This window comes from Setaria viridis, chromosome 9 (genome assembly GCF_005286985.2).
Source record: "Setaria viridis chromosome 9, Setaria_viridis_v4.0, whole genome shotgun sequence".
Classification (NCBI taxonomy): Eukaryota; Viridiplantae; Streptophyta; class Magnoliopsida; order Poales; family Poaceae; genus Setaria; species Setaria viridis.
This window is the reverse complement of record NC_048271.2, coordinates 43,381,189-43,406,900: the sequence shown is the minus strand read 5'-3', so window position 1 is coordinate 43,406,900 and position 25,712 is coordinate 43,381,189. Positions and strand designations below refer to the sequence as shown.

The 25,712-nt window shown below is 48.0% G+C and overlaps 2 protein-coding genes and 1 pseudogene across 2 annotated transcripts; 2 read left to right on the top strand and 1 right to left on the bottom strand.

Moving 5' to 3' along the window:
• The first annotated feature begins 3,789 nt into the window (after positions 1-3,789).
• Positions 3,790-6,517, top strand: LOC117835836 (uncharacterized). Its single transcript, XM_034715151.2, has 2 exons — positions 3,790-4,519; positions 5,733-6,517. The coding sequence occupies exons 1-2, from the start codon at positions 3,935-3,937 to the stop codon at positions 6,297-6,299; spliced, it is 1,152 nt and encodes a 383-aa protein (XP_034571042.1). The 5' UTR covers positions 3,790-3,934; the 3' UTR covers positions 6,300-6,517.
• A 3,371-nt stretch (positions 6,518-9,888) lies between these two features.
• Positions 9,889-11,636, top strand: LOC117836958 (cytochrome P450 76M5-like; annotated as a pseudogene).
• A 988-nt stretch (positions 11,637-12,624) lies between these two features.
• LOC117835705 (GDSL esterase/lipase At3g09930-like) lies at positions 12,625-18,483 on the bottom strand. Its single transcript, XM_034715043.1, has 2 exons — positions 18,294-18,483; positions 12,625-13,424 (listed from the first exon to the last, which is right to left on the bottom strand). Exons 1-2 carry the CDS (start codon positions 18,481-18,483, stop codon positions 12,625-12,627), a joined length of 990 nt encoding a protein of 329 aa, XP_034570934.1.
• Positions 18,484-25,712: the final 7,229 nt, after the last annotated feature.

The following is a 25,712-nucleotide window of genomic DNA, read 5'->3' as shown; positions in this document are numbered from 1 at the left end:
ACCAACCGGGATAAAAGGGGGTCTTTTATCCTGGTTGGTGTTTCCAACCGGGATAAAAGGGTCCCCCACGAGTTAATACAAAAGGATAGTATCCCCTATATAGTCAGATGTGGTGTGTAGGTGGGATGGTAAGGAAGCTACACGCGAGGCTGGAGGTTGTGGGTTCGAATCCCACGAACCGCGCACGCGTATATTTCGCGTGAAAAATCTAGGGACTTGTGACTTGCGGCGTGCGCGTGTGGGGGGGCCTCCTGGGAGCTCGGGAATTTTTTTTTTTGCAGCGTCGGCGCTCTCGACCCTTTTATCCCGGTTGGTATCTTTTGTCCCGGTTGAGTGACCCGGGATAAAAGACCTCCCCTTTTGTCCCGGTTGGTTTATCCCGGATGCATTTTCGGGATATTTGCACCTTACCAACCGGGATTAAAGCCCAGTTCTCCACTAGTGAAAGATTGTAAACCAATGTACTTCCACAACTTTGGCAGATTCGATGGAATTCTCTTGCTTAAGCACCTTGCTTGTCATCACCAGAGCTACCAGCTCAAACCACTGATGAGGAACAATAATCTTTACGAGTTAGCAATCCATTCTGGTAAGAATAAGAAGAAGTTATTCCGATTCAGAGACTCTTTTAATCTACTGCCTGCAAAACTAGCTAACCTCGCGGATAATCTATGGCCGAGGCAAGAAAGGCGATATCCAATATGATAAGGTTACAAAGGAAAATAAGGCAAGTTCATTAGTATTAGTAATATATATGCAGCAGGACATCCTCCGGGGTATAATGCATTCAAGATCGTACCAATCCGTAGGTTTCTTTTATTTAGTTTAGTAAGGAAGTCAAGGAATAAGATCAATCAGAAGCAGCGAGATAAAGCAAACAGGATGCAGGTACTGTTTAGTAAAGAAGGAACAATCCTCGTATTGGAACCGGTCGAGGAATATCCCTCACCCTCATATTTGAAAAGAAGTGAATCAAATACAATAGTAGGTAGGAAAGAAAAGCCATCCTTTGAGTAGTAACTTTACCAAGGTAGGGATAGTCGAGAGCAGGATGCCGGCCTTATTCTGTTTAGAAGAAATTTATTCACCGGCAAAGAAACGACTACTGCGAGCAGGAGCGATGCAACCGACGGGAATCCTAATTGGATTGGCGGACTAGTGAAATTCATGTAATTTAGAGTTGGCAATGGGAGCTGGTGATAAACAGGTAAGGAAGCACTCGACGAATAGTGACATTTATGAATGCAAAGCGGGGCCAAGGCAGATATACGGATCAGGGGTATAAGCTAAAACAAGCAGAAGCAAAGCCGACTTCGAACGGGGATAATCGATAAGGCAGCCCTCCGGTCATAGGATTAACGGATTAGCTGGAAAAGTCATATGCCTCGGAGAGCAAGGGTGGTACACCAGGAACTCGGATTGCGATGCTCCGGAGAAAGTCATATCGGTTTAGTTTCGATCATATATTCTATTTCAAAGAAAGAAGGATCTGCCAATGGTACATTGGTGCATTGGGGATTTCCAGGAAGCAGGTCGAATCGGAGCGGAGCTGAGGAACGGGATACTTTCCTTTAACAAAAGAACCCATTTCTATCGTCTCTTCTTTCTCTCTCTCTTCACCCTAGACCATGCTATACAGGCTAGCCCTTCATACACATTAGCTAGTATCTCCTTCATTTTCAATTATTTAATTGGTTTGAATGGCATACCTCTCTACTCAAATAGATACTAACAAGAGTCTATTTCCTCTTCGCTTACCACCGGTATCTACCTTTCTAGTAGCAATAAATAAAGCCAATAATTATGATTATTCAATAAGCATTCCTCTTGTCAAAACTTGTTTAGCGGTAAGTTCTATCGATCAGGGTTATCCCATGGATACTATTTGTATTTTGACTGTTGAGTACTGGGAATTCCATCCTAGAAACATAGCATCTAACAATATAGTTTACTGTTCCATTCTGATATGAAGGAAGGTGTCATTAGGGTTAAGCAGATAGGTAGGTTCAAAGAATGGGTGAACCCGACCACTGTTGGGCAAATGAGTACGAGCTCTCTAGCTGTGGACAAGAAAGGGGGTACTTCGAAGAGCATGAATACAGCTGGCTGTGCTCTTGTAGTCATACCCTCGGTAAGAAGATCCTACCCAAGGATAGCGAGACTCCCACCATAAGCGAAGTATTCATTTGCTAGAGAGCTCAAAAGGGTACCTGTACCCGAAACCGACACAGGTGGGTAGCGGTCAAATAGGATTATTCTCTTCACGAGACCTTTTACTTTTTTTATCATGTGGGAGTTAGAATTAATCCCTATTTACTTACTTTTATCCATGTGGGGGGGAAAGAGGCGTCTGTATTCAGCTACCAAGTTTATTTTGTATACTGCAGGCGGTTCCATTTTTTTCTTAATTGGAGTTCTGGGTACGGGGTTATATGGTTCCAATGAACCTGGATTCCCTTAACTTTGCTCAGAGGTTTAAATCCGTCCCTCAACTTTTAGATCAACTAATCTAGTCCCTTAACTTTTTTTTTCAAACTCGTCATTAGCATAATGTGGCACTCCATGATGACATGAGACTATTGTGAAAAGTCTTTTTTGCCCTTGGTTCCTTCTTCCCTTCCTCATTTTCCGCTGGCACTGTGAGGGATTGTGAGTTTGCATGTGAGCATCCTTGCGGTGCTGTGAAGCTCACCATGGCATCAATGGAGGTAGAGAGGGACTGGTGTGGCAGATCAATGCGAGCTAGGCCGGCGAACCGGGTCATCATGGCAAGAGTTAAGGTGGGGTCGACATGCTGTTGCTGGTGGCTTGCTTGCTGAGAGAAATTGGAGCATAGCAGCAGGCAGCTGCTAGATGCTTATGCTTTCTATTTGTTCCATACTTGGTTTCACGGAGAAGGCAAAATGGGAGCTGATTGGTGTGAAGCTCAGATTGGTGAGAAAGGAGCAGACAGCTGGTAGCTCGCTTCTCGGCGGTGCTAGAAGCAGATAAAGGCGGTGGTAGTTGTTCCAACTCGGCTTGAGCAAGGAGAAGCAAAGAGCTAGTTATTGGATTTGGTCGGACAGCTAAGTAGGTCTGTTTGGTCATATGGTGGAGTCAAACGGAAATTGAGAAGGGGAAGGAGTGTTGGCCAAAACGGACATTTCTCATTAGTCTTATGTTATTATGGAGTGCCACGTCGGACGAGTTTGACTAAAACAAAAGATGAGAGATTAGATTAGCTAATCTGAAAGTTGAGGGACGAACTTGATCCTTAGAGTAAAGTTGAGGGACTAAAACACCTATTTTGCCTTTTATCAATTTATGTGGAGACTATGTAGCAGCTTATATCATATATGATATAAAAGTACCTAACAACATAAACAATGTGGGTCCTATTTTGTTTTGTTAACTATCATCAATATAATGGAAAATAGATTGAAAAGTAGATGATAAAGTTAAGTTACGATGGTATTCCTTTAGTTGTTATAGTTTTGACCAAAGTCAAAAATTTTAAATTATCATCAAATTTATAGAGAAATGCACAAATATGTACAACATCAAATATTCAAACTACTTTCAATAGGTAGATTATGGACTATATTTTTATATTGCATTTATTTAATATTGTAAATTATAGTATTTTTATGAATTTGGTTAAATGTGGAAAAGTTTGCCTTAAAACAAACTAAAATAATTTACAATTAAATATGAAGGAGGAAGTGGTATTTAAAATGACAACATGTCTAGTCCCGATGACGTAGCCGCTTGGCAGGAAGGCTAAGCAATCCTACATTTGCCGGCCCAGAAAGGAAGAGAGACGGCCCGGAAAGGATGAGACATTCACATTCCTGTGTCTGAACAAAGAACAACCTAGGCAGCTGGTACTGCGGGCCGCCAGCGGCGGCGGCGCCGGTAAACTCCGATACTCGTTCCGCGGCGTGTGCTACTGCAGATGGAGGCTACAGCCGACGCCGGCGGACATAGCAGCGGCGTCCCGGAAGACCAGCAGCCTCCCAAGACGCTGGTGGACTGGGCGCTGCAGATCCTCTCCACGGCCGACCCGGACGAGAAGGCCCGCCTGGGGGACCTCGCCGCGTCGCTGTGGCTGTGCGGCGAGATCCCGCTCCCCTACGACCCGTCCCGACCGGCGCCCCCGCCGCCCGACCGCCCCGCCCGGAGCGCCGAGGTGCGGCTGCTCCCGCCGTCGCGGATGCCCAAGCTGGGCAAGGGCGGCAGCGCGCAGAGCCGGCTGGCGATGCTCCACTCGCTGGCGCACACCGAGAGCTGGGCCGTCGACCTCTCCTGGGACATCATCGCCCGCTTCGGCGCGCGGATGCGGATGCCGCGGGAATTCTTCGACGACTTCGCGCGTCTCGCGCAGGACGAGGGGAGGCACTACACGGTGCTCTCCGCGCGGCTGAGGGAGCTGGGCTGGCGCTACGGCGCGCTCCCGGCGCACGACGGGCTCTGGGACTCTGCGATGAGAACCGCGCACTGCCTACTCGCGCGCCTCGCCGTCGAGCACTGCGTCCACGAGGTGAGGAGCAATGCCTCTGCTGTACTCGTACATTCAACATGTTATCAGTATGAAGTAATGAAGACATTCATACTAGGTTTGATACAATTGAGTCAATACCATGAGTAATGTTGCTTGATGTTGTCTGCTGTAACCTTGAATATGGAAAGGCTAAAATATGCTATGCTTTTCTCAAAATGGTTGCGTTAAACCAACAAAAATTGAGATTTAGAAGGCCGATATTCTTCTTGAAACATGGAAGGTTGAAAATTGGCAGAAAAACCCAGAGGAGAACTTCATTTTTGTGCATAAAATGTTCCCCAATCAGCATCCTTGCCAGGGGTCTCAGTAGACTATCTTGTTGCTATGAGCATGATGTAAGAAAATGAGCTCCCCTGCCAAAGTCTGAGCCTGTAACCGTTTTCTCAATCATTAGTAGTCAACTCAGCATTGCGTTGATAGTCTAAATGTTAAACATTTAATGCTCAAAGGTTTGGAACGGACACACAGCTTCTTCCTCCATTTAGTTAATATCTACATGATTTGATTTGTATAGTAGAAATGCATATTGTTAATTTGTACAGAAGAACATTAAGAGAAAATGAATTATACAAGTGGGTACACAGTGGCGGAGCCCGGATCGGAGCACAAGGGGGTTGCTAAGTGCTGTGCTTGGCAGGGTTCTGTGCTGACGAACTGCGTTAGGCAGGGCACTGACCCTTGGCTGAGCCATGGTTTTGGTCTGTGACTTATGGGTTTACTGGGATTTTCTTATCTGAACGGGTGCTACAGCCCCCCAGAACCAGTGCTAGCTCCACCCTAAGGGTACAATTTGATATGTAACTGAACATGGGTTCTGATATTAAATCAGTTGAACTTCAGAATCAAGATATTTGAAATGTCAGTATGCTTCTTGTTTACTCCGGGGGACCAAGTAATCCTTGCAATTCAATTTCTACAGTAAACATGCATAGGACACCATTCCGGAGTCCTGCTGCTGCCATTCACATGCTTTGATTTAGTGCTGCTGCTTTCTGTATTCTCACTGTAAGTTGTCTGCAGATTACAAGGCAGCAATTTTCTCAGTTTTGTGAAGGATGGCATTCATATGAACTGTGTAGTAGTATATAGAGTTCACTGTGCATGATGAACTCTTATTAGTCACATTTACATATAAACAACTATTCTTTAAAAAACACATACAAACAGCTAACAAATTTAATTTGGAATGCAGGCTAGGGGATTAGATGTCCTTCCAACAACCATATCAAGATTCCGAGCAGGCGGGGATGAACAAACAGCAAAACTGCTAGAAGATATTATTTATCCTGAAGAAGTTACACATTGTGCTGCTGGTGTTAGATGGTTCAGATACCTGTGCCTTAGGCCCTGCAGTGATGATCTGATCTCATATTCAGTTCCTCATTCTGAACCCCACTGCCCTGGGATGCCAGGAGATGGTACTGCTGATGATAAGACAGTTCTGGAGGGGAGAAATGAACTAACATCAGTCCAACAGGTAGAAGATGAGACGTCCAAGATTTCACAAGACTTCAACAGTAATATTAATATGACCCAACAGGTTGAAGATGGCTTGGCAAATTGCAAACTAGGCAACAATGTAGACAAAGATGAAGCAGCAGTTATTCGGACTTTCCATAGGATTGTTAGAGAATATTTTAGGGGACCACTGAAGCCCCCTTTCAATACAGAAGCGAGGAAAGCCGCTGGCTTTGAGCCTGCCTGGTATGAACCCCTGGCAGTGAAGGAGGTACATGTTGAGGGAAAGGCGGACAATTGAGTGACGCATTATGCTGTTTTTCTTTTCACTATTTGTGCTATGCTATAGCAGGCCAGAAAGCGCATAGATACGGTAGGTGTTCCAGTTTTCTTTTGTTAGCAGTGAGATGTTGGTGACCTCTGTGATCGTTTTCTTTACCACGGACATACTTACTGATCTGGAACTTTACAAACCAAGCTGAACTTTGTATTCCATTAAATGAACTTTGTTTTTACTCATACTCCCTCCGTTCTTAAATATATAGTGTTTGGGACAAGCAAATTAGTTCATTTTTGAACTAACTAGCTTGTCCTAAACTAAACGTCATAACGGAGGTAGTAATTGCTTAAGTGAGCGGCCGCACTGCACTGCAGGTACGCGGCTTGGAAGTATATTGTGGGAGCTGTGCATTGCAAGTTGTCCTGTCCAGTATTTGTGGCCATCAACTTTGTAGGTTTGATGGGCTAAAAGGAACAGAGATGTAGACATCTCTAGTCCTCAACTTGTTCGTTTGTGCTAAAAAAAAGATCCCTTCATTGATGTGTTATTCTGCCTGCCAGGTCATCTAAAATTCACTTGGGTTTTGAGGGGACCAGGCGTGTGAAATGTTTGTTGCACACCCCTTTTGCTCTTTGTGAGCAAATGATGATGGCACAAATAGAAGAAGGGTCGACGTCATCCCGGAGATTGCCCAGTTAAAAACGAAGGCCCTAAGTCCTCTTGGTTTCTCTTTCTCATACTATGATAAATGGCATTGCTAAAATGTACGTGCGGTCTTAAGCGTGAATAATATAAGTCATCTTGCCGCAATCATGGAGTTGTACAAATTACGTGCCTTCCTGTCGGATTTGGACAACTAATAAGGCCGTTTTCAGATTTGTTAAATTTTGTGGTTACGTGTGACCACGACTCAGCAGGACTATGATAACAGTACAAGTTTCCAACACCAGAAGCGTCATTATCTGAGAAACGCCGCCCTTCTACATCTCGAAGAATAATATAAGCACCTACGGCTCTATTTGGATTATATGAACACACAAGATTCCACGGAATAACACCGAAAGAAGCCCGGATGATTACATGTACACCTCAAACGCAAACAGTACAGTAGACAGCAACTCCAAGAGGTTGCTAATCTTACCCAATACCTTTTTTAGAAAAAAAAGAGAAAAAACGAACTCCAACAATTCACCAAACCTTCCCCAATTTCTTCGCAACGCTAAAAAACAGCCTGCCACCGCGTATATTTTAGTGTTGGCGTTCCTTCCCCAATCCCGATTCCCGCGCGCTCGGACTGGGCCGTGAACTTGTGTATGGCGCTCAGCCTCGGCTTCCCCGCCACCGTCGCCCTGTACATGGTCTACGGCCCGCTCGGCAGAAAGGTCGTGCTCCCGGCATCCACCGACAACGAGGACGCCGCGGCGGTACTGGACGAGTCTACGGTCGTGAACGCCTCCTCGCAGTACAACAATGGCAGAACGGCGGTCGCCAAGGCGGAGTGGGCCGGTGGGTTGCTGAACCTCGCCGACGACCCGACGGTGGCGGCGCTATCCCTGACATGCACGTTCTGCGTGTTCAGTGGAACATGGAGCGCCTGGGATTGGGGAACATGTACGTTCACGCCTTCACGTTCGCGATGCTCTGCGCCGCACCAGTGCTTATCTTCGCCGTCGCCGCGCTCAACATCCACGATGCCGCACTAGGGTCCGTCGTCGGCGCCACCGGCGTGCTGCTATCCGTGCTCGGCCTACTGTACAGCAGATTCTAGTGCGCGCAGATGAGAAGGCGGCTCGGGCTGCCAGCCGACCGATCAATGTGCGGCGGCCGGCCGTCGACCGCGGACTACGTCCATGCTTTTTTAGTGAAGCACAATGCAGATATCAAAGCCCTCATGCTTTTATTAGAGAGCTGGCGACTGATTTTGACGGATGGAGGAAAATCGCGGCACCGCTCGAGATCGCTACGCAAGGGGGATTCTGGTCACGGCGGCACCACTGGAGATCGCGACGCGAGGAGGCTCTTGGTCACGGTGGTGGGGAAAAAAAGCAACAGATCCTAATGGGCCCAGTATAATGACGTGGCCTGTTTTGAAATATTGGGGGCTATTTATTTGCAATCTGCTGTGGATTGATATATTTTTTGGGGAAATTTTTTTTGGAGAGCCCCCAATACATAATTTTGGGGAAGAATTTTTTAGGGTACTCTTGGAGTTGCTCTCGTTCTTTGGAAAAGGGATACGGAAATGCTATAAGCCATGCGTCCGAACGCGAGACCCCCATCGGGCGGCTACGTGGCTCAATCTGGTCCGAGCGTTCTCTTCCACCAGACACTTCTAGATGCGGTCCCACGGAAGTCTCCCCTGCCTTATCCTTTCACCCACCCTTATCCCTTCACCCACCGCTCCTTTCACCCAACAAATCTATCTCTCTCTGGACCTCTGCTCCACCAGGGAGTGGGCTTGGCCATCGGGGAGCTGCTCCGCGGGGAAGGCCAGGTGTGGGCCACCGCTCCACCAGGGCTAGGGGTGAGCTGTGCCGGCCGCCGGAGGAGCTACCACATCAGGGGACGACCCCGACGCTGCCGACCCCTTCCTCGTCCGCCACGCTTTGTCGCTGCCCACCCTGACCACGGCGGCCTCCCTGTCGTCACCGGCGGTCGCGCCCACCTAGGCCGCTGCCCCTTCTCCTGCCCCACCTTGGTCTCCGCCTCTGCAGCCTCCCAGGTCGCCGCCCTTTCTCTTGCCCCGCCTCCACCTTCGCAGCCCCCCAGGCCACCACTCGAGTGCTGGGGCACGGCCGGGCGTGGCCACCGCTTCCCCTAGGCTAGGGGCGAGCCGCACCAGCCACCGGAGGAGCTGCTCCGCAGATAAGGGCGTCGTCCACCCGCTGTAATCCTCTTCCCCATCGTTTCCTAACACCGGATTCCGTTGTGTAGTGCTCCTCCTGCCAGGTTTTGCTGCATGTTGCAAGCGTATGTTCCATATGTTTTAGATGTTTCAGATGTATGTCGCAAGTGTTTTATATGGATGTTGCAAAAGTAGATCCAGATGTTGCATATGTTCCATGTGTTTTAGATGTATGTGGCAAGTGTTTCATATGGATGTTGCAAAAGTAGATCCAGATGTTGCATATGTTGCAGTGGTTATACACGTATGTTGCAAACGTCAGTTCCAAATGTTTCATCTGTTTTTCATATGTATATTATAAGTGTTTTATCTGTATTGCATATGTTTCACATATATGTTACAAGTGTTTCATCAGGATGTCGCATATATTTTGCAGTGGCTTTTCAAGTGTTTTCCGGCGTTTGCAAGTTTTTGTAAGTGTTCCAGACATATGTTTGTGTTTCAACTGCTTCGGACCTATTTCATTTGGATATTGCAAAAAGTAGATCTGGTGTTGCACATATCGCAATGGGACCCACGTGTTGCAGCTGCTAGGACGCCGTCCAGCGGACCCACACGGTCCGACGCGCATGTCAGTGGGAAGAGGACGAGGGGGAAGGGGGGCGAGCGGCCCCACATGGGGTCGGCGGCGCGTACCCCATGTGGGCGCGTGAAACGGAGGCAAATGTGGATTTTTTCAAGGTTCATCCAACGATTACGCTTCACCCAATCAAAGGGCTGCGCATGCGTCCGACGCGAGCGTCCAGATCGGACGATCTGGACATCCGGACAACTAGCAGCTCCGAAAGGGATAACATAACTAAGCTCCTACAACTTCGGCTGATGGAGACAAAAATGGTAAAATAAAAACTACTAAAATTCTACTGCAAAGCGCTATATATGAACGCGTATGGGCTTGGCCTGAGCAAGAAAACCAGGCCCCAGAAAAGATGGAGCACGAGGTCTGGTTGCTCTGGGCAACGCTCGCCGCCGTCTCGCTCCTCTACTACCTGGCCATCCTCAGCCGCCGTCGAGGCTCCGGCCGGCTGCCGCCGGGCCCCCGGCCGCTCCCGATCATCGGCAACGCGCTGGACCTGCACGGCAACCTCCACCACGCGCTCGCGCGGCTGGCGCGCACCTCACGGGGCGCTACACCGTCGACGCCGTCCACGCGCTCGGGTGGGCCGACCGCTCCCTGCTCAACATGGCCAGCTCGGACCCGCTGTGGAAGCTGCAGCGCGGCATCCTGGCGGCGCACGTCTTCTCGCCGCGGAGCCTCGCGGCGGCGCGCGGCGTCCGGGAGCGCAAGGTGCGGGACCTGGTCGCACACCTCCGAGCGCGCGCCGGGCGGGAGGTGGACGTCGGCAGGGCGCTGTACGGCGGCATGATCAACCTCGTGTCGAGCACCTTCTTCTCCGTCGACGTGGTGGACGGGGAAGCCACCGGCGAGTCGGCGCACGGGATACGGGAGCACGTGGAGAACATAGCCGACCTGATGACGAAGCCCAACGTCTCCGACCTCCTCCCCTTCCTGCGGCGGCTCGACCTGCAGGGGCGGCGCCGCGAGGCGGCCTGGCACCTGGGGGAGATCTACCGCATCGTGGACGGCATAATCGAGCGCAGGCTGGCCGAGAACGCCGACGGCAGGCACGGCAACGACTTCCTCCAGGTGCTCCTGGATCACATGTCCACGGGCAAGATCGACCGCGACACCGTGAAGGCCATCGTGTTCGAGGTCTTCATCACCGGCGGCGACACGATCACGATCACGGTGGAGTGGGCGATGGCCGAGCTGCTCCGCAACCCGAGCGCCATGGCCAGGTTGCGCGCGGAGATCGCCGGAGCTCTGGGCGGCAAGGAGACCATCGAGGAGCCGGACGTGGCGGGCCTGCCGTACCTTCAGGCCGTGTTCAAGGAATCCATGCGGCTGCACCCGGTGGCGCCGCTGCTGGTGCCCCACAAGGCCGTGGAGGACGGCGTCGAGGTCTGCGGCTACGCCGTGCCCAAGGGCTGCACGGTCTTCGTCAACGTGTGGGCGATCATGCGGGACACGGCGGTGTGGGACGAGCCGGACAGGTTCATGCCGGAGCGCTTCTTGGGCAAGGCGGCGGACGTGGACTACAGGGGGAAGGAATTCGAGTTCTTCCCGTTCGGGTATGGACGGAGGCAGTGCCCCGGCATGCCCATGGCGGAGCGCGTCGTGCCGCACCTGCTGGCGTCGCTGCTGCACGCGTTCGAGTGGAGGTTGCCGGAGGGCATGGCGGCCGAGCAGCTGGACGTCAGCGAAAGGTTTAAGACTGGCAATGTCCTGGCCGTCCCTCTCAAGGCCGTGCCCGTCGCAATTACCTAGCAGGAACCATTGTACTGCAAATGGTGTCCGGTAGTTGTTGTAGCGAAATGTTTCTTGTTTCTAGCGTATGATTGATGCTCGATAGTGATATTTTCTGAAAGTATGGAGGTGATTGCATTACTTATATCATTTTATGTATAATATTACTTTTTTTTGGAACACAGTAGTATAGTCACGAACGCTTCGTTTGGACGGGCACATCACCTAGTCGCAGTAGTATAATTTTTAAATGCGAGCTCATTTTTAGTGAAAGGACGTACTCTCGCGGGACGGGCACATCACCTATGTGTTGTGAGGTCAAACTCTGATGATAGTAATAAGCTTGCACCTAGTACTTCCTCCGTTCTAAATTATAGTTCACTTTATTAATTAGCTTTGTTCTAAACCAAAGTTATATAAAAAATATAATAATATCTCTATCAACATATTTCTTAGCGGTTATAATGAAACTATAATTTGACGTTATAGATCTTAATACCTTTTTTATGAACTCGGACAAAAGTTAAAGAAATTTGATTTCGAACAAAACCCATACGACTTACATTTTAAAACGGGTAGAGTAGTATCCTAAATAAAAAAGAATTATAAAATAAAGTAGTTCTCGCAATGAATGTAAAATTGACTAGAAGAAACCTCAATGACCAAATTGGAACTGCAGAAAGTACCTTCCCATCCAATTACTTTTTTTAGAAAAAGAAATTTTTATTCTGATCTTTGCAAGAATTTTGCCCACAACCAATACAGTTCCTGCATACAGCAGTTCTAGAGAAAAGCTCTTGAAAAACAAACCAAGCAATGATGCGACTAAATAAGCGCTACGCACAACAGAAGAAAAGCACGAGCTTGTGGCCATTATTTCAAACAATAATATTAGCACTAGTCACTTGTAGAGAAACCGGCAAAAACATCCAGAAATACCACGCCACAAAAAACAAAATTCAACAAGCTGTTGGTACTCTAGCGGTTGGATACAGAACAATAAAAAAACTGCTGCTACTAATATTCTCTTAATGAAATACTTGAACGTTTTATAAAAAAAGACTCACTCGCATGACCTAAAAACCTAAACCTAGAATAGACTCGATTGAAGCTATTCACTGGCATGTAACAAACTAGAGTCTAGAGCTATCTAGATATTGAGGTAGTTCTTGATGGACTCCTCGAACTCCTTGACGACTCTCGAACTCCTTGACGACGGCCTTCCATCCGGCATGGGTCGGGTTGATGTCGTCCCAGTAGAAGAACTTGTCCGGCTTGGAGCCCAGGCTGTACTGGGGCTCGCCGTCCTGCACCTGCCCGCAGAACCCACTCTGGTCGAAGCTCTCGCAGCACGACTCCAGCCTGTACTTGAACTGCTTCCATCGCGGCGACGGGCCCGCGTAGTGGCTGAATGCGGCTTTGAGGTCGAGGTTGAAGACGGCCTCGTTCTGGAACACCTTCTCCTCGAGGTAGGAGTTGTGGATGCTCGCGACCTTCTGGCTGTCGCACTTGCCATCGTAGACGCCGTCCTCGGACCTCGACAGCCATGGCGTGCACCCGAGCGGGGGCAGCGAGGTCACCACCACCTTCTCGACACCCAGCTCCATCAGCTGGTCCACGGCGTCGGCGATCTTGTCCGTCACCTCCTGGGCCTTGGCCCTCACCTCGGTGCTGGACATGTCGTTGAAGCGCTCGTAGTCGCGCCTGCCGGAGAAGGCGATGAGCGCGACGGAGTCGGTGAGGTCCTCGTCGATGGTGCCTTGCCTGACCAGCCTCTTGAACTTGTCCACCTGCCTGCCGAGGTTGGGCGCGTCGCTCGTCCCCTCCACCACGCCGGCGCCGCCGACGGCGAAGTTCATGCCGGACGGGTCGACGCCGTCCTGCTGCCTCTTACTTTCCGCCGGAGGGGACTCCTTCCTCCCAAGAATCCTCGCTGCACAAATTAATTAGAGCCCCCATGTATACTGATCAGACAGGACCAAGATTTATATAACTGATGATCATATCCGAGCTTATTACGTACCGAAGAAATCAGAGAGGACCATGCCGTTGGAGAAGCGGCCGCTTGGAGCGGTGCCGTGCTCCTTGTCGTTGCTGCCGTACGGGTAGTACCATGCGCGCGTCGTCTTGGTCAAGTCCGCTAGCGGGAAGTTGCCGGTGTCGGCGAACTCGTCGTTCGTTTTTTTATTTTTAAACTTTTTTATATTTATTTTTAAAAATAACCTAAGCGGGACTTTATTTGTGGAAATAACTCTTTTGGCCGCGCCAGACCGCCTGGCGCGGCAGGAAGCCGCTGCCGCGCCGCATGCACTGGCGCGGCAAGCTCCTGCCACGCTGGCGCGGCGAGTCGCGGCGCCAGGTGCGCGCTGACGTGGCGGGCGCTCGCCGCGCCAGGCGGGCTGGCGCGGCACCTCTGCCGCGCCACACCGCCTGGCGCGGGAGAGCCCACGCTACAACCGCGTGACGGCTCCCTTCCTCCTCCCTCCCTCCTTTCTTCCTCCTCCAGACACACCAGCGCCCTTAGCTTGTTGCGCCGGCCCCCGCCGCCCCACCCCCAAATCCACCCAAAATCCGGCGATTTCGGTGGGGAAAAGTAGTGGAAATCGATCCCTGCTTCGTGTGGAAGGTATTCCCCTACTTTTTCTCGTGTTTTACCGTTGCATTTGGTAGATCGGAGGATGTTTAGGTGACTTAGGGTTAGGTTGGTGATTTCAATTTTGAATGAAATGCAATGGTGTTTTGTGTTAGATGATACGTAGTTCATACGCAATTGAGTCTCTGCCCGCGATATTGACGTGTAGAACTTGTTGAATGCTTCGATTTAGGTATATATTCATCCAATTGTGTGGTTTACATGACATGTATTTTTTTTTATGTTCAATTAATTAGTCTTATATTTTTGTTCCTTAATATAGTTGCTATAGTTGATATGTTTTAGTGTTTGTATTTTGTAGATGGAGTGTTTACATTTTATCGAAATGATGTATATAGCTCGTATGGATTACGTGTGTAAAGTTTATTTGTGTATTAAATTTGTGGCACTTGATGTCCAGGTGAGATGACGTCGTTTGGTTGTGAATACAAGCGTCGTAGGTGGTATGTGCGTTATGTGGGCGAGTCCAATGGTGCTGGTCCCGTACCTCCTGCCCTTCCGGTAACTCTTTGTAGATGTAGCGTGCAAGCAGAGGTGAAACAATCAAGGCATCCAAAGACGCCGGAAGAGCCTTCTATGTATGCAAGTGGACTTTTGATCCAATGCCTGTCGCACCTTGTGATTTCTTTCAGTGGATCGATGGACCTGACAAATATGATCCTAGGATCCGCCTATTCCCATATCATAGCACAGAGCTTAAACCATACCATCAGTTTAGGCGTTGGGTTCCTCCTCCACCAAACCCACCTAGGATGACCGAGGAGGAGAAGCAAGAGGCTGCTTATAGGCGTGTGAGGGATCCTCCCATGTGCAAGTGTGGTGTTCCTGCTAAGCTTATGCGTCCAAACTTAGGGGATCCACCTAAGTTTACTCTATTCTTTCGATGCTCCCTAAAGACTCATGTAAGAATATTACGAGAATATTAGTATGTCGTTTAGCTAGCAGTTATAATTTTGCAGTATATTGTTCATACTTTTACTTGATGTTATTGCTTGGAAGTTGGAGTAGCGTTTTGTAGTTACTTTACGTATGAGTAGTTCATGTCACCGTTTTTTTGCAGGATGGGTGGCCGTTGTGTGATTTCAATGAGTATATATACGGCCTAATGGCAATGTGGTCAACGGAGGAGCAAGTACGGGAGTTCGAGAGTGGAAATGCACCGTGGCCATGTGTGTCCTCTCCTAGTGATAGATGCAAGTGTGGTATATTGGCAACAGAAGGTGTGCTGCCTTCTGAACTTGGATATGGTTCGTTGTGTGGAAATGCACATGGCGATTACTGGGTTAGTAACTACTCGTCTCTTATGTGTTATGAAGGTTGGAACTTGTTTCAAATTTGTAAGAATATAAAATTGTTGTTGCAGGAGGGAAGGACATGTGATTGGGAAGATTTTTCTGGTCGATATGATTTGTTATTAAAGTTGGGTAATACATCGGAACCATGGAAGTCAAGGAAACAACAAGAAATTAAAGAAAAGATTAGGAAGGAGTATGATGTGCCTATTCCTGACGACGACTTGCTTTGGGGGAAAATATATCAAGATATGGTGCATGAGACTGGAGTGGAACCTGAAGGACTTTATGCAAGGGAAACTATTATTAAGTATTGGAGGCAAAATAGATCCAAGTATCCACGACCTCTAACTGAAAATGAGAAGAGAGAAAATAGGAGGAAGTTGCAAGAGGAGAGGGAGTTGGAGAAACAAAGGTTGAGGGAGGAAAGAGATCGCTTAGGTTATGTGGTTGATCCGAATGCGAAATACCCTAAGGGTTCATGGGAAAAATATTTGCAGCAAGTTAGGGCAAGAAAGAGAAGGACTGAAATGGAAGAGTTACAACAAAAAGTGGAAGAGGCACAGATGGAGACGATGAAGGCTCTTGTTGCCGATTTACCTGTTGGTAAGGTTAATGTCGATAAGAAAGGGAAGGGAGTTGTTGTTGCTGGAGATGATGATGATGATGATGATGATGATGATGATGACGAGTTACTATATGAAGGTGAATCGGACTAGATGAACGTGTTGATGTAGCTGGATCATATTTCTCTTTAGTTGTGAAAACTATGTTCATTTATGAGAAAACTATGTTTATGTTTATTCTGAGAACTACGATTAGTTGTCAAAAACTATTTTCATTTCTGAGAGAACTATGTCGAAACGCATCAAAGTTTCCTCTCCGAGCTAGTAGTCAGCGCTAGAGTGTGAAAGAAATAGTAGTAGCTTCGATGGGGTCGATGATTTGGATGGAGGATGAGGAGGAGTGGGCGGTGGAGGAGGAGGAAGGCATAGCGCTGGTAGAGCGGGTGATGGGGTGGCGGGCGGCGGGACGCTTCGCATTCTCGTACGAAGGAAGCACCATCGAGTACATTTGCGGTCAAGTTGCAGGAAGGAAGAGCAGAGGGCAGTGGCCCGGTTCTGTAGGCGCGACACGACTGCGCGAGACTGGCGTGCATGCGTTGTGCGTCAATGTGTGGAGTCCCAATGCAACACGGCCGTCGGGCTTCCCTCAATTTATTTTTCAGTCTTTGGACTATTATTAAAATTGAAAATTTGATAACTGAGATCGAAAATTCGATAATTGAACCTGCTATCCCACTCATCTCTCCTCTGAATGATCTTGAAGTAATCAATATTCCTACTCCCACCGTATCTTTTTCTATAAAACTTCTATTGAAACCGGTATTAGGCCACCTCCATATACGTTTTTATTGGTGTGAATGTTACTTTAATTAGATGAGGTTTACTTGAAGGTAAAAAAAGTCACTCTTTGTGGGACAAATTTTAGATTCTAAATGGACACTTTTCATGGTAGGGGTGGGGCTTGCCGCGCCAGAAGGAGTGGCGCGGCAGCAGTGCCCTGCCGCGCAAATCGAAACAAAATTTCAGTAGGTTCGGCTGGGTGAGGTCGTTGCAGTGCCACTCCGCCTGGCGCGACAGGAGTGTGCTGCCACGCCAAGCGTAATAAATTTTCAGTACATTTCGCCCGGGGGGTGGCCCGTGCCGCACCACTCCGCCTGGCGCGGCAGGAGCGCGCTCCCGTGCCAAGTGGAATAAATTTTCAGTAGGTGAATAAATTTTCAGTAGGTTTTGCCCGGGGGGCGGCGGGCCTTGCCGCGCCACTCCGCCTGGCGCGGCGGGAGCGCGCTGCCGTGCCAAGTGGAATAAATTTTCAGTAGGTTTCGCCGGGGGGGGGGGGAGGGGGGGCTTGCTGCGCCACTCCTCCTGGCGCGGCAGGAGCGCACTGTCGTGCCAAGTGCAATAAATTTTCAGTAGGTTTCGCTCGGGGGGGGGGCGGGCCTTGCCGCGCCACTCCGCCTGGCGCAGCAGGAGCGCACTGCCACGCCAAGTGCAATAAATTTTCAGTAGGTTTCGCGGGGCGGCCCTTGCTGCGCCACTCCGCCTGGCGCGGCAGGAGTGCGCTGCCGCAGCAACCGAAACGAATTTTCAGTAGGTTTCGCCGGGGGGGGAGGGGTGCTAGACTTCCGCTGATGAAACTTAAATAGCTTTTTTTGTTCTGATTTTTTTTAAACTTGTTTGAACCACGAATACGCGATAGCCTACCAGTACGAACATTTACAAAAAAAATACACGAAACACAAGTATATCATGGAGCAAACATATAATATTGTACGGACAGAAATAAACCTAACATCCAACTTAGTCTTTTACACACGTGACAGAAATAAACCTAACAACCAACTTAGTCTTTTACACACGTGACGGTTCCAAAAGTCTTGCACACCCATATAATATAAATTGCACACGTAGTGCATCACACTTGAGACATGCTACATTTAGTGTCGTGACCGCCGCTCATCCGGAAGGGCTAAAAGGATCTCTTGGGCGACGCTCCCTCCTTGGATGCGTGGGCAGCACATTGGCGCTGCCAACGTCGGTGTGGTCCCGGGAACGCCGCCGGCGGCGTGGCAACCGGGTACGAGGTGCAGGTTCCTATGGAATAATTGGGCACAAAGCATAAAATTTGTATGACACTTCGGGAGTGAACATTAAAATCTAGAATTGAATTTGGGGAAACTTGTGAATGTACCTGGCTGGACTCTCCCTGCGTCTGAGTCACAGGTGGAGCATCGATCCTGCCGGAAATCTCCAGTCCTCACCATATGTAGGGTCGTCATCCTCAGACTGCTCACCTTCAGAGTCCTCGCTTGCCTGAGGGGATGCAGGTTCCTTGCCTCGTGATCTTCTGCTAGGACCTGCAGCAGTGGATGGTGTTGCAGCCCTGGGGGTAGTCGCCAATGGAGTCTGATGTGATCCCGAAGAAGTACCCTGGCCATTGCCCCCGCGGTGCACATTTGAGGACGACATGCAGTTCATCCTCATGGCCATTCGCCTGCAGCTTTTCCGAACCCTCTGCCACATGTAAGCAGCATATATTCACGACTATGATATTGATGGTTACAAAGGTAGTACGAGTATAAGTGGAAATTAGTTTGGGCTTCTACCTCTGCAAACTGACGAAGCAGACCATCACCTTCTCCGACGGCGTGCTCCATAATCATGCCCGCCTCGTTTGAGAGCCTTGCAAGCTGCTGTCCCTGTACGCATAGTTTTCATTCCATGAGTGATCAATGTTACGATACTATGATTACAAACCGAAATCTTACCATGTAGTCGTGGGAGGTGCACGCTCAGGCTGTGTCCCATAGCGTGTCACCGTGTCGTACGCGTTAGCGATGTCGGCGTCTGATTCAGACGGTGCATCCTCAATGGGCACATTACTCCAAGATGGTTTCACTTTAGTTCTCGTCGAAGTACAGTACCATCGTATGTACTCATTGTTTGGTCCTGGTCGCCAGTACAGTCCACCTTCAGGATCGCATCCTTGCTTATTCTACCACATGACGAGGTACTGACCATGCTTCACCCTCCAATCATTTTCCTTATACCTCTTTCTGCGGTCGATCCTGCATCAAAAATTAGTGAAGTATTAATATAACATGTTAAGTACGTTAATTGAATAGCCTCCAATAGTTATTTATTCCTGCGTACCTGTGCAGCTGCTGCGAAGTCGATAATTCCAAAGGAGGGCACGGTTGCATCCTCCCAAACTGTCGCATCACCCTATGCGGCATATGAAACTCTACGACGTAGTACAATATCATTGGCATCGTGCACCTCCACAGCTCTCTGTCTCTGTAGCACGTCGGTGAAAATACGATCTGGCTTAGCTGCTCACGGTCATACGGTTTCCATTCAACCTTCAAAAATTTTCACGCAATACTTATTTCATCTATCATTATACGGAAGTTAGCTTAAAAAACTATGGTGAGCAAATTACCTGGTGCTGCGTGAGAACATCAAATTCGTTTGTGTAGGCCCTGTAGCGCCTATCAGGATTGCCACGAACGGGCCGCACATGCTTCCACACATGATAGAACGTGGGACGAGCATCGTCTCGATGCCATGGCTGAAATTGCAAGTAAGTCCAATTGGTCACATGATACAATAGTTTTCCGAACATTAAAGTAGAAAAAGGAATTAGCCGTTGTGACTTACATCGACACGGAGACGGGAAGGTCGACCCACGGGCATTCGCTCCCAAATCCAAATCTGCAGCATATAAGTGCACCCTCCAACATTGGAATCCCTCGCTATGCGCCTGCAAGCCTCACATAGCTGTCTGTGCAGCCAGGCAAGAGCCGCTGAGCCCCAACTGTAAAGGGCTATGTTGTCCCAATGCTGACCCAAAATGGGGAGAACCATCCACGATACTGTGTTCCCAGCTGCATGTGGAAGGAGGAATGTGCTGACAAAGTGCCATAGCCAAACTCGAGCATAGCGCTGCACAACCTCGTCATTTGCTCCCAGAGGACAGACCTCGAAGTGCTCCCTCAACTATACCGAGCTGACACCGGAGGTCTTCTTCGAGTTGTCTCCGTCCTCTGGCTCTGGCGGCCTAATCCCAATATGCATTTCAACCATATCACGTCAATTCTCATTCTGTATAATTCCCGTCACTGGCTGCCCATCCAGTGGAAGGCCGAGTATTATAGCCACATCCTGCATTGTGATGGTCATCTCTCCGAACGGGAGGTGGAACGTGTGAGTCTCCAGACGCCACATGTCGACCATAGCGGTCAACAGCGGTCCCACCTAAGTGGTGAGTGCACCCTAGCCCTGAGGTGGTGTCAAATTCTGCAAAACATTATAAGATTATTAAAAAATGAGAAGTCAATCCATTTGAGAATAACGGGCTACTAAAGTGGTAAGTAACACAAATATGATACAAATGACATTTCCAGTATGAAATTGTTTACACTGTACACAAGCAAATAGTAACGATAGGCACATCCTCAATTTATAAGAACATTTCATACGAAAATCTTGCAATTCTCATCCTAAGGTATGCATTCATCAGCAAAAATTAGCAACCATTGTTAGTAACTGATGTAGTACCTCATTTAGGTCCGCGAGGTGGTGGGCACGGTGCTGCAAGTCGTAAGCAGACTCAAGAAGAGGGTACACCGGGGCCGCCATCCTAAAGAAACAACAAACAAGATCGTTAGTAAAAAGCTTCATTATATGATAAGTACGGTAACTATGATAATTTACTACTATAAAAAAAGATAAAATGATAACCATACAAAATACAAGCAACACGCATACCCTATTGTTTGAAGAACGCGACCTATTACTGCTCGCCCTAGATTTAGTGCCTTTAGATTTTCTATTGCGGCACGTGCAATTCCTAATGATCTTGTGGCATTTAGAGCAACGATTTTCCACCTTGTCCACATCAAAATCACCAGTATTATAATCTGCAGAAAGCCTCCCTTCCGACACGTCCATGTCACCTGTGAAATGCTTCTTCTGCCTCCTTCCTACTTTATTTCTCATCAAATTGGGGTTAGGCACGTACCCTACCCCTTCATATGCCGGCCATTGTGATGGATCAAGGTAAGGTTGAAAGCTTGATTCCCATATTTTGATGGTGTGCTCCCTAGAGTACAACGGTGACATGTACAAGGGGCTTTCATAGTTAAGACCTCTTGCCTTGCAAGCTGTAATGAAGTGTGAACATGGAATGAATATTGCAGGTGCACGAAACTTCGTTCAGATCCACTCTGTAGTGTCGGCCTCCATGACTCTCACCCCCAATGTTAGTCGTACCGTAACTTCTTATAGAATACACCATCCTTTCTGGCCCGTACGGTTCTGCTAAGTGGTGCACGGATCTAACCTCAACCTCTGATAAATAATCATCTGCAACTTTCCCAATTCTATAGCCTTCATCCAACATTGCATGTGCCTTTTGCCATCAGTTCACAAAGTAGGCGTTGCATTTTTCGAATGAGTATTCAATAATTCCAGCGACGGGCCTACTTCGGATGCCTTTGAAAACTGCGTTGAGTGATTCCGAGTAGTTCGTGGTCATAATACCCCAACGCATCCCTCCCTCATCGAAAGCCTGCGCCCATTTATCCTTGTCCTCCATTTCACCCTTCAACCATTCTTTTGCGTCATCGTTCAAGTCCTTCACTAGATCTTCTAACTTCTCACTAAATTCTCTCTCTGTATGAACCTTGCATAATAACTTCAATTTTCCAATCACACGATTGCTCTTCTGCCGACGCGACATGTTGGCAGCAAAGTGCCTCGTGCACCACCTATGCACAAGTGGTGGAAAACCATCCATGTGGTCCTTCGCACAATTTAGGAGCCTATCATGCCTATCTGATATCATACACACTATCCGTGAAGATCCAAGAACATGTAGCCGAACAAGTTTCATAAACCATGACCAACTCTCATTATTCTCACTCTCGGCCAAGGCAAAAGCAAGAGGCACAAGCTGTTGTTCTGGATCTACACCAACTGCCATCATTAATGTACCCTTATACTTGCCAGTCAAGAATGTACCGTCCACAAGTATCACAGGACGGCAATGTTGAAATGCCTCACTACATTGAGGGAAGCACCAAAATACCCTTTGCAGTATATGCTTCAAAACTCCATTGTCAGGATGCATCATGCCACATGAGTCGATGCACCATTTAACCCCGAGATTGTAGTAGGTTATAGCTGAGAGTACCCTAGGAACCATGCCGTACGACTCCTTCCAGTCGCCCCAAAGCAGGGCAACGGCGTGTTACTTCGCCCGCCAAGCCTTCGAATACTTCACACGGTACCCACTAAAGGCGAAGATGGACTCCACGAGTGATGGCACCGATGTCTCGCTGTCTTTACGGATAATGCCTAGGATACGCCGTCCAAGGTACTTTGTTGTGCACTGTACATGCTCTCGCTTCGGCTGTGACGACCGACAAGTATGCAGTTGCACAACATTTGAAATTCTCCATTGTCCGGTGCTTAATATTAGCCGAGACCATACACGCCAATGGCATCCTTGCTTGCACATCACATTGTATCTTAAGTTCTTGTCAGAGTGAACTACGCTAAAAGGTCTATGTAACCTCACTGCGTAGTCAGCCAAGAAAAACTTCAGCTCCTCAAGACTATTGAACTTCATCCCCTTCTTAATCACTGGACTCTCACCAATGGACGTCCCTTCGGCATTCACCATACTAGATTCACATATTGCTTTGTGAACCATACTGATGTCCTTATCATTGGGAATGGATAGCAATTCGACATCACGTTCTTTTAACAACCGCAACTCGTACTGGGTGTAAGAAAAACAATCGTCCATACCACGAATGCCTTCTACATCATGCACGGTTGCGGTGTCAAATTGCGGTCCATCCTCTTCATTTTCTACCCCGACCTCCTCATATTCATGCCCACCACTCTCAAATAGTGATTCCTCCTCTACCTCCACACCTACTACCCCATCTTTCTCCAATTCACAATCTTCGGAACCCATAGAGACATTATCAACATCTATATTTGCTTCATCCCTCTCAAAAATGTTATTGGGAAAATCATCATTGGCAATAGCCAAGTCAAAATCACGTTCTGTTTCACCTAACACGTGATGCAACATTTTTGACTCCTGGGTACCATTATGATTCACTACCGCCACTTCCTTCCTCATGACAACATTTGGGCCAGGCATACGAATAATTTCGACTATAACCTTCAAACATGCAACATTAGCTTCGTGCACTACATCCTTATAGTGCTTCCAATTCGCATCGGATGCTAACTTCATGAGAATATAATGAGCTCTAGCTTTCCCACAATCAAAACGACCTCTCAAACTGATCTCATCCACTCTACATCCATACTTCCTCATTACACGATCAACTAAATCACTAAAACTTGGAGGACCCTCGAAGAATTCAATTAACTCATTCATATTCTCTAACTCCCCATTTTGTTTCACAACACCACCATTAAAAAATCGAACTAAACGATCCATCTACAAAATACAAACATTTCACCATGTCATATACACTACACATTGCACATATTCGACATATCAACTACACACATTACATATATTGGACAAATTGCAAACAAAAAATATACATGTCATATCAACTAAACGATTCAATGAATATATACCTAAATCGAAGCATTCAACAAGTTCTACACGTCAATATCGCGGGCAGAGACTCAATTGCGTATGACACATTACATATATTGGACAAATTGCAAACAAAAAATATACATGTCATATCAACTAAACGATTCAATGAATATATACCTAAATCGAAGCATTCAACAAGTTCTACACGTCAATATCGCGGGCAGAGACTCAATTGCGTATGAACTACGTATCATCTAACACAAAACACCATTGCATTTCATTCAAAATTGAAATCACCAACCTAACCCTAAGTCACCTAAACATCCTCCGATCTACCAAATGCAACGGTAAAACACGAGAAAAAGTAGGGGAATACCTTCCACACGAAGCAGGGATCGATTTCCACTACTTTCCCCCACCGAAAACGTCGGATTTTGGGTGGATTTGGGGGTGGGGCGGCGGGGGGCGGTGCAGCAGCTTCGGGCTCGGGCGAGTCTGGGGGAAGAAGAAAGGAGGGAGGGAGGAGGAAAGGAGCCGGCGCGTGGCTGTAGTGTAGGCCCTGCCGCGCCAGGCGGTCTGGCGCGGCGAGCGCCCGCCCACGTCAGCGCCCAGGCGCGGCGACTCGCCGCGCCAGCGTGGCAGGAGCCCGCCGCGCCAGTGCATGCGGCGCGGCAGCGGCTTCCTACCGCGTCAGGCGGTCTGGCGCGGTCAAAAGGGTTACACGGCGCAAATTAAATCCCGCTGAGGTTATTTTTTTTAAAAAAAAGGTTAAAAAAAATTATCGCCGAACACGAACAGCTTATACCGCCGGCCCGAGTCGCGGTCGCGATGGCGCCAGGACTCCATATGACCAGCTGCTAATTAACAAGAAACAGCGTAACATGCAGATCGACGTTAAATAAAGCTCCGAGAACAACTAAAACAGTTGTGAAATCAACGAGAGCAAGTAGAACGCGAACATACCGTTCAGCAAGAGCAGGAGGGCGCAGACCGCGGCGAAAAGAAGCTTCATGTTGGGCGGCGGCGCCCGTTGGGCGATCGAAGGCGAGTTGCGCGGGGGGCGCGGGTGCGCGCGGACGAACAAAGGGTTGCGTCGATTGGTGATGAGCCGTGGTGGCAGGACGACGACGTGCGTCGCAATTTATACACGGGGAAACATGGAGATCCTTGGGGAGCAGTTCCGAGTCCTATTGGGAGGCTCGCTTGTTTTTGCATTGTTCGATACGGACAGCACTTGCCCAGTCCACCGGCGACTGTAACTCGTTTACAAATCATACTCCAAGCTGGTACACTGAGGAGCAACAAAAGCAGTTGCATGCAGTGTCCGATCATGAAAATGAAAAGTCGTTTATTACATGCACTAAGCCATATTTGATTTGTACTGGCATAAAAAATTTAGTGTGTTGGAGGATGTGATTGGCATCTGCCAGCATAAAGCTTCCTTGGGTCGGCGAGGGAACACCCGCCAGCACAGATGCACCCCATCTGTACTGGCGGGTGGATGTCGCCCGCCAGCATAGACCTCACCCAGATAAGGCCGTAGGCAGCTTCTTCCCCGGCCAACCTGCCATTTGGAGCTTGCTCGAGAGGAACTCGGGAAAAGCTCCAAAAACACAAAACCTAAGGGGGAAGGTTTTGCTCTTGAAAATTATTTGGAGGAGGCGGCTATATAAGGTGAGTTTGTGTCATTCCTACCTTCTTTTTCAAATTCTATCTATCATTTCAAGCTTCATTAGGTTGTCATCTAGATCTAGATCTAGACCTAGAAGAGAGGGAGGGAAGAGAGAGAAAATAACTAGAGATGGATTATTTTTGTAAATAAAATTCTATGGTCATATTATAACTATTACAATGCTACGTTTGTCATTTTAATGTAATATATAATTGAGTTTGATTATATTTTTCCAACTTATTAATTATTACATCCATAGTTTTAATTAATGAAGTTGATTGAATTAATATATAATTAAGTTTGATTTTTTTCCTCCTTATTAATTATTACATCCATGGTTTAATTGAGTTTCATTTAGGGTAATATAGAATTGATTTTTATTATATTTCTTCATACTTATTAGTTACTACATCCATAGTTTTAATTAATGAAGTTGATTGAATT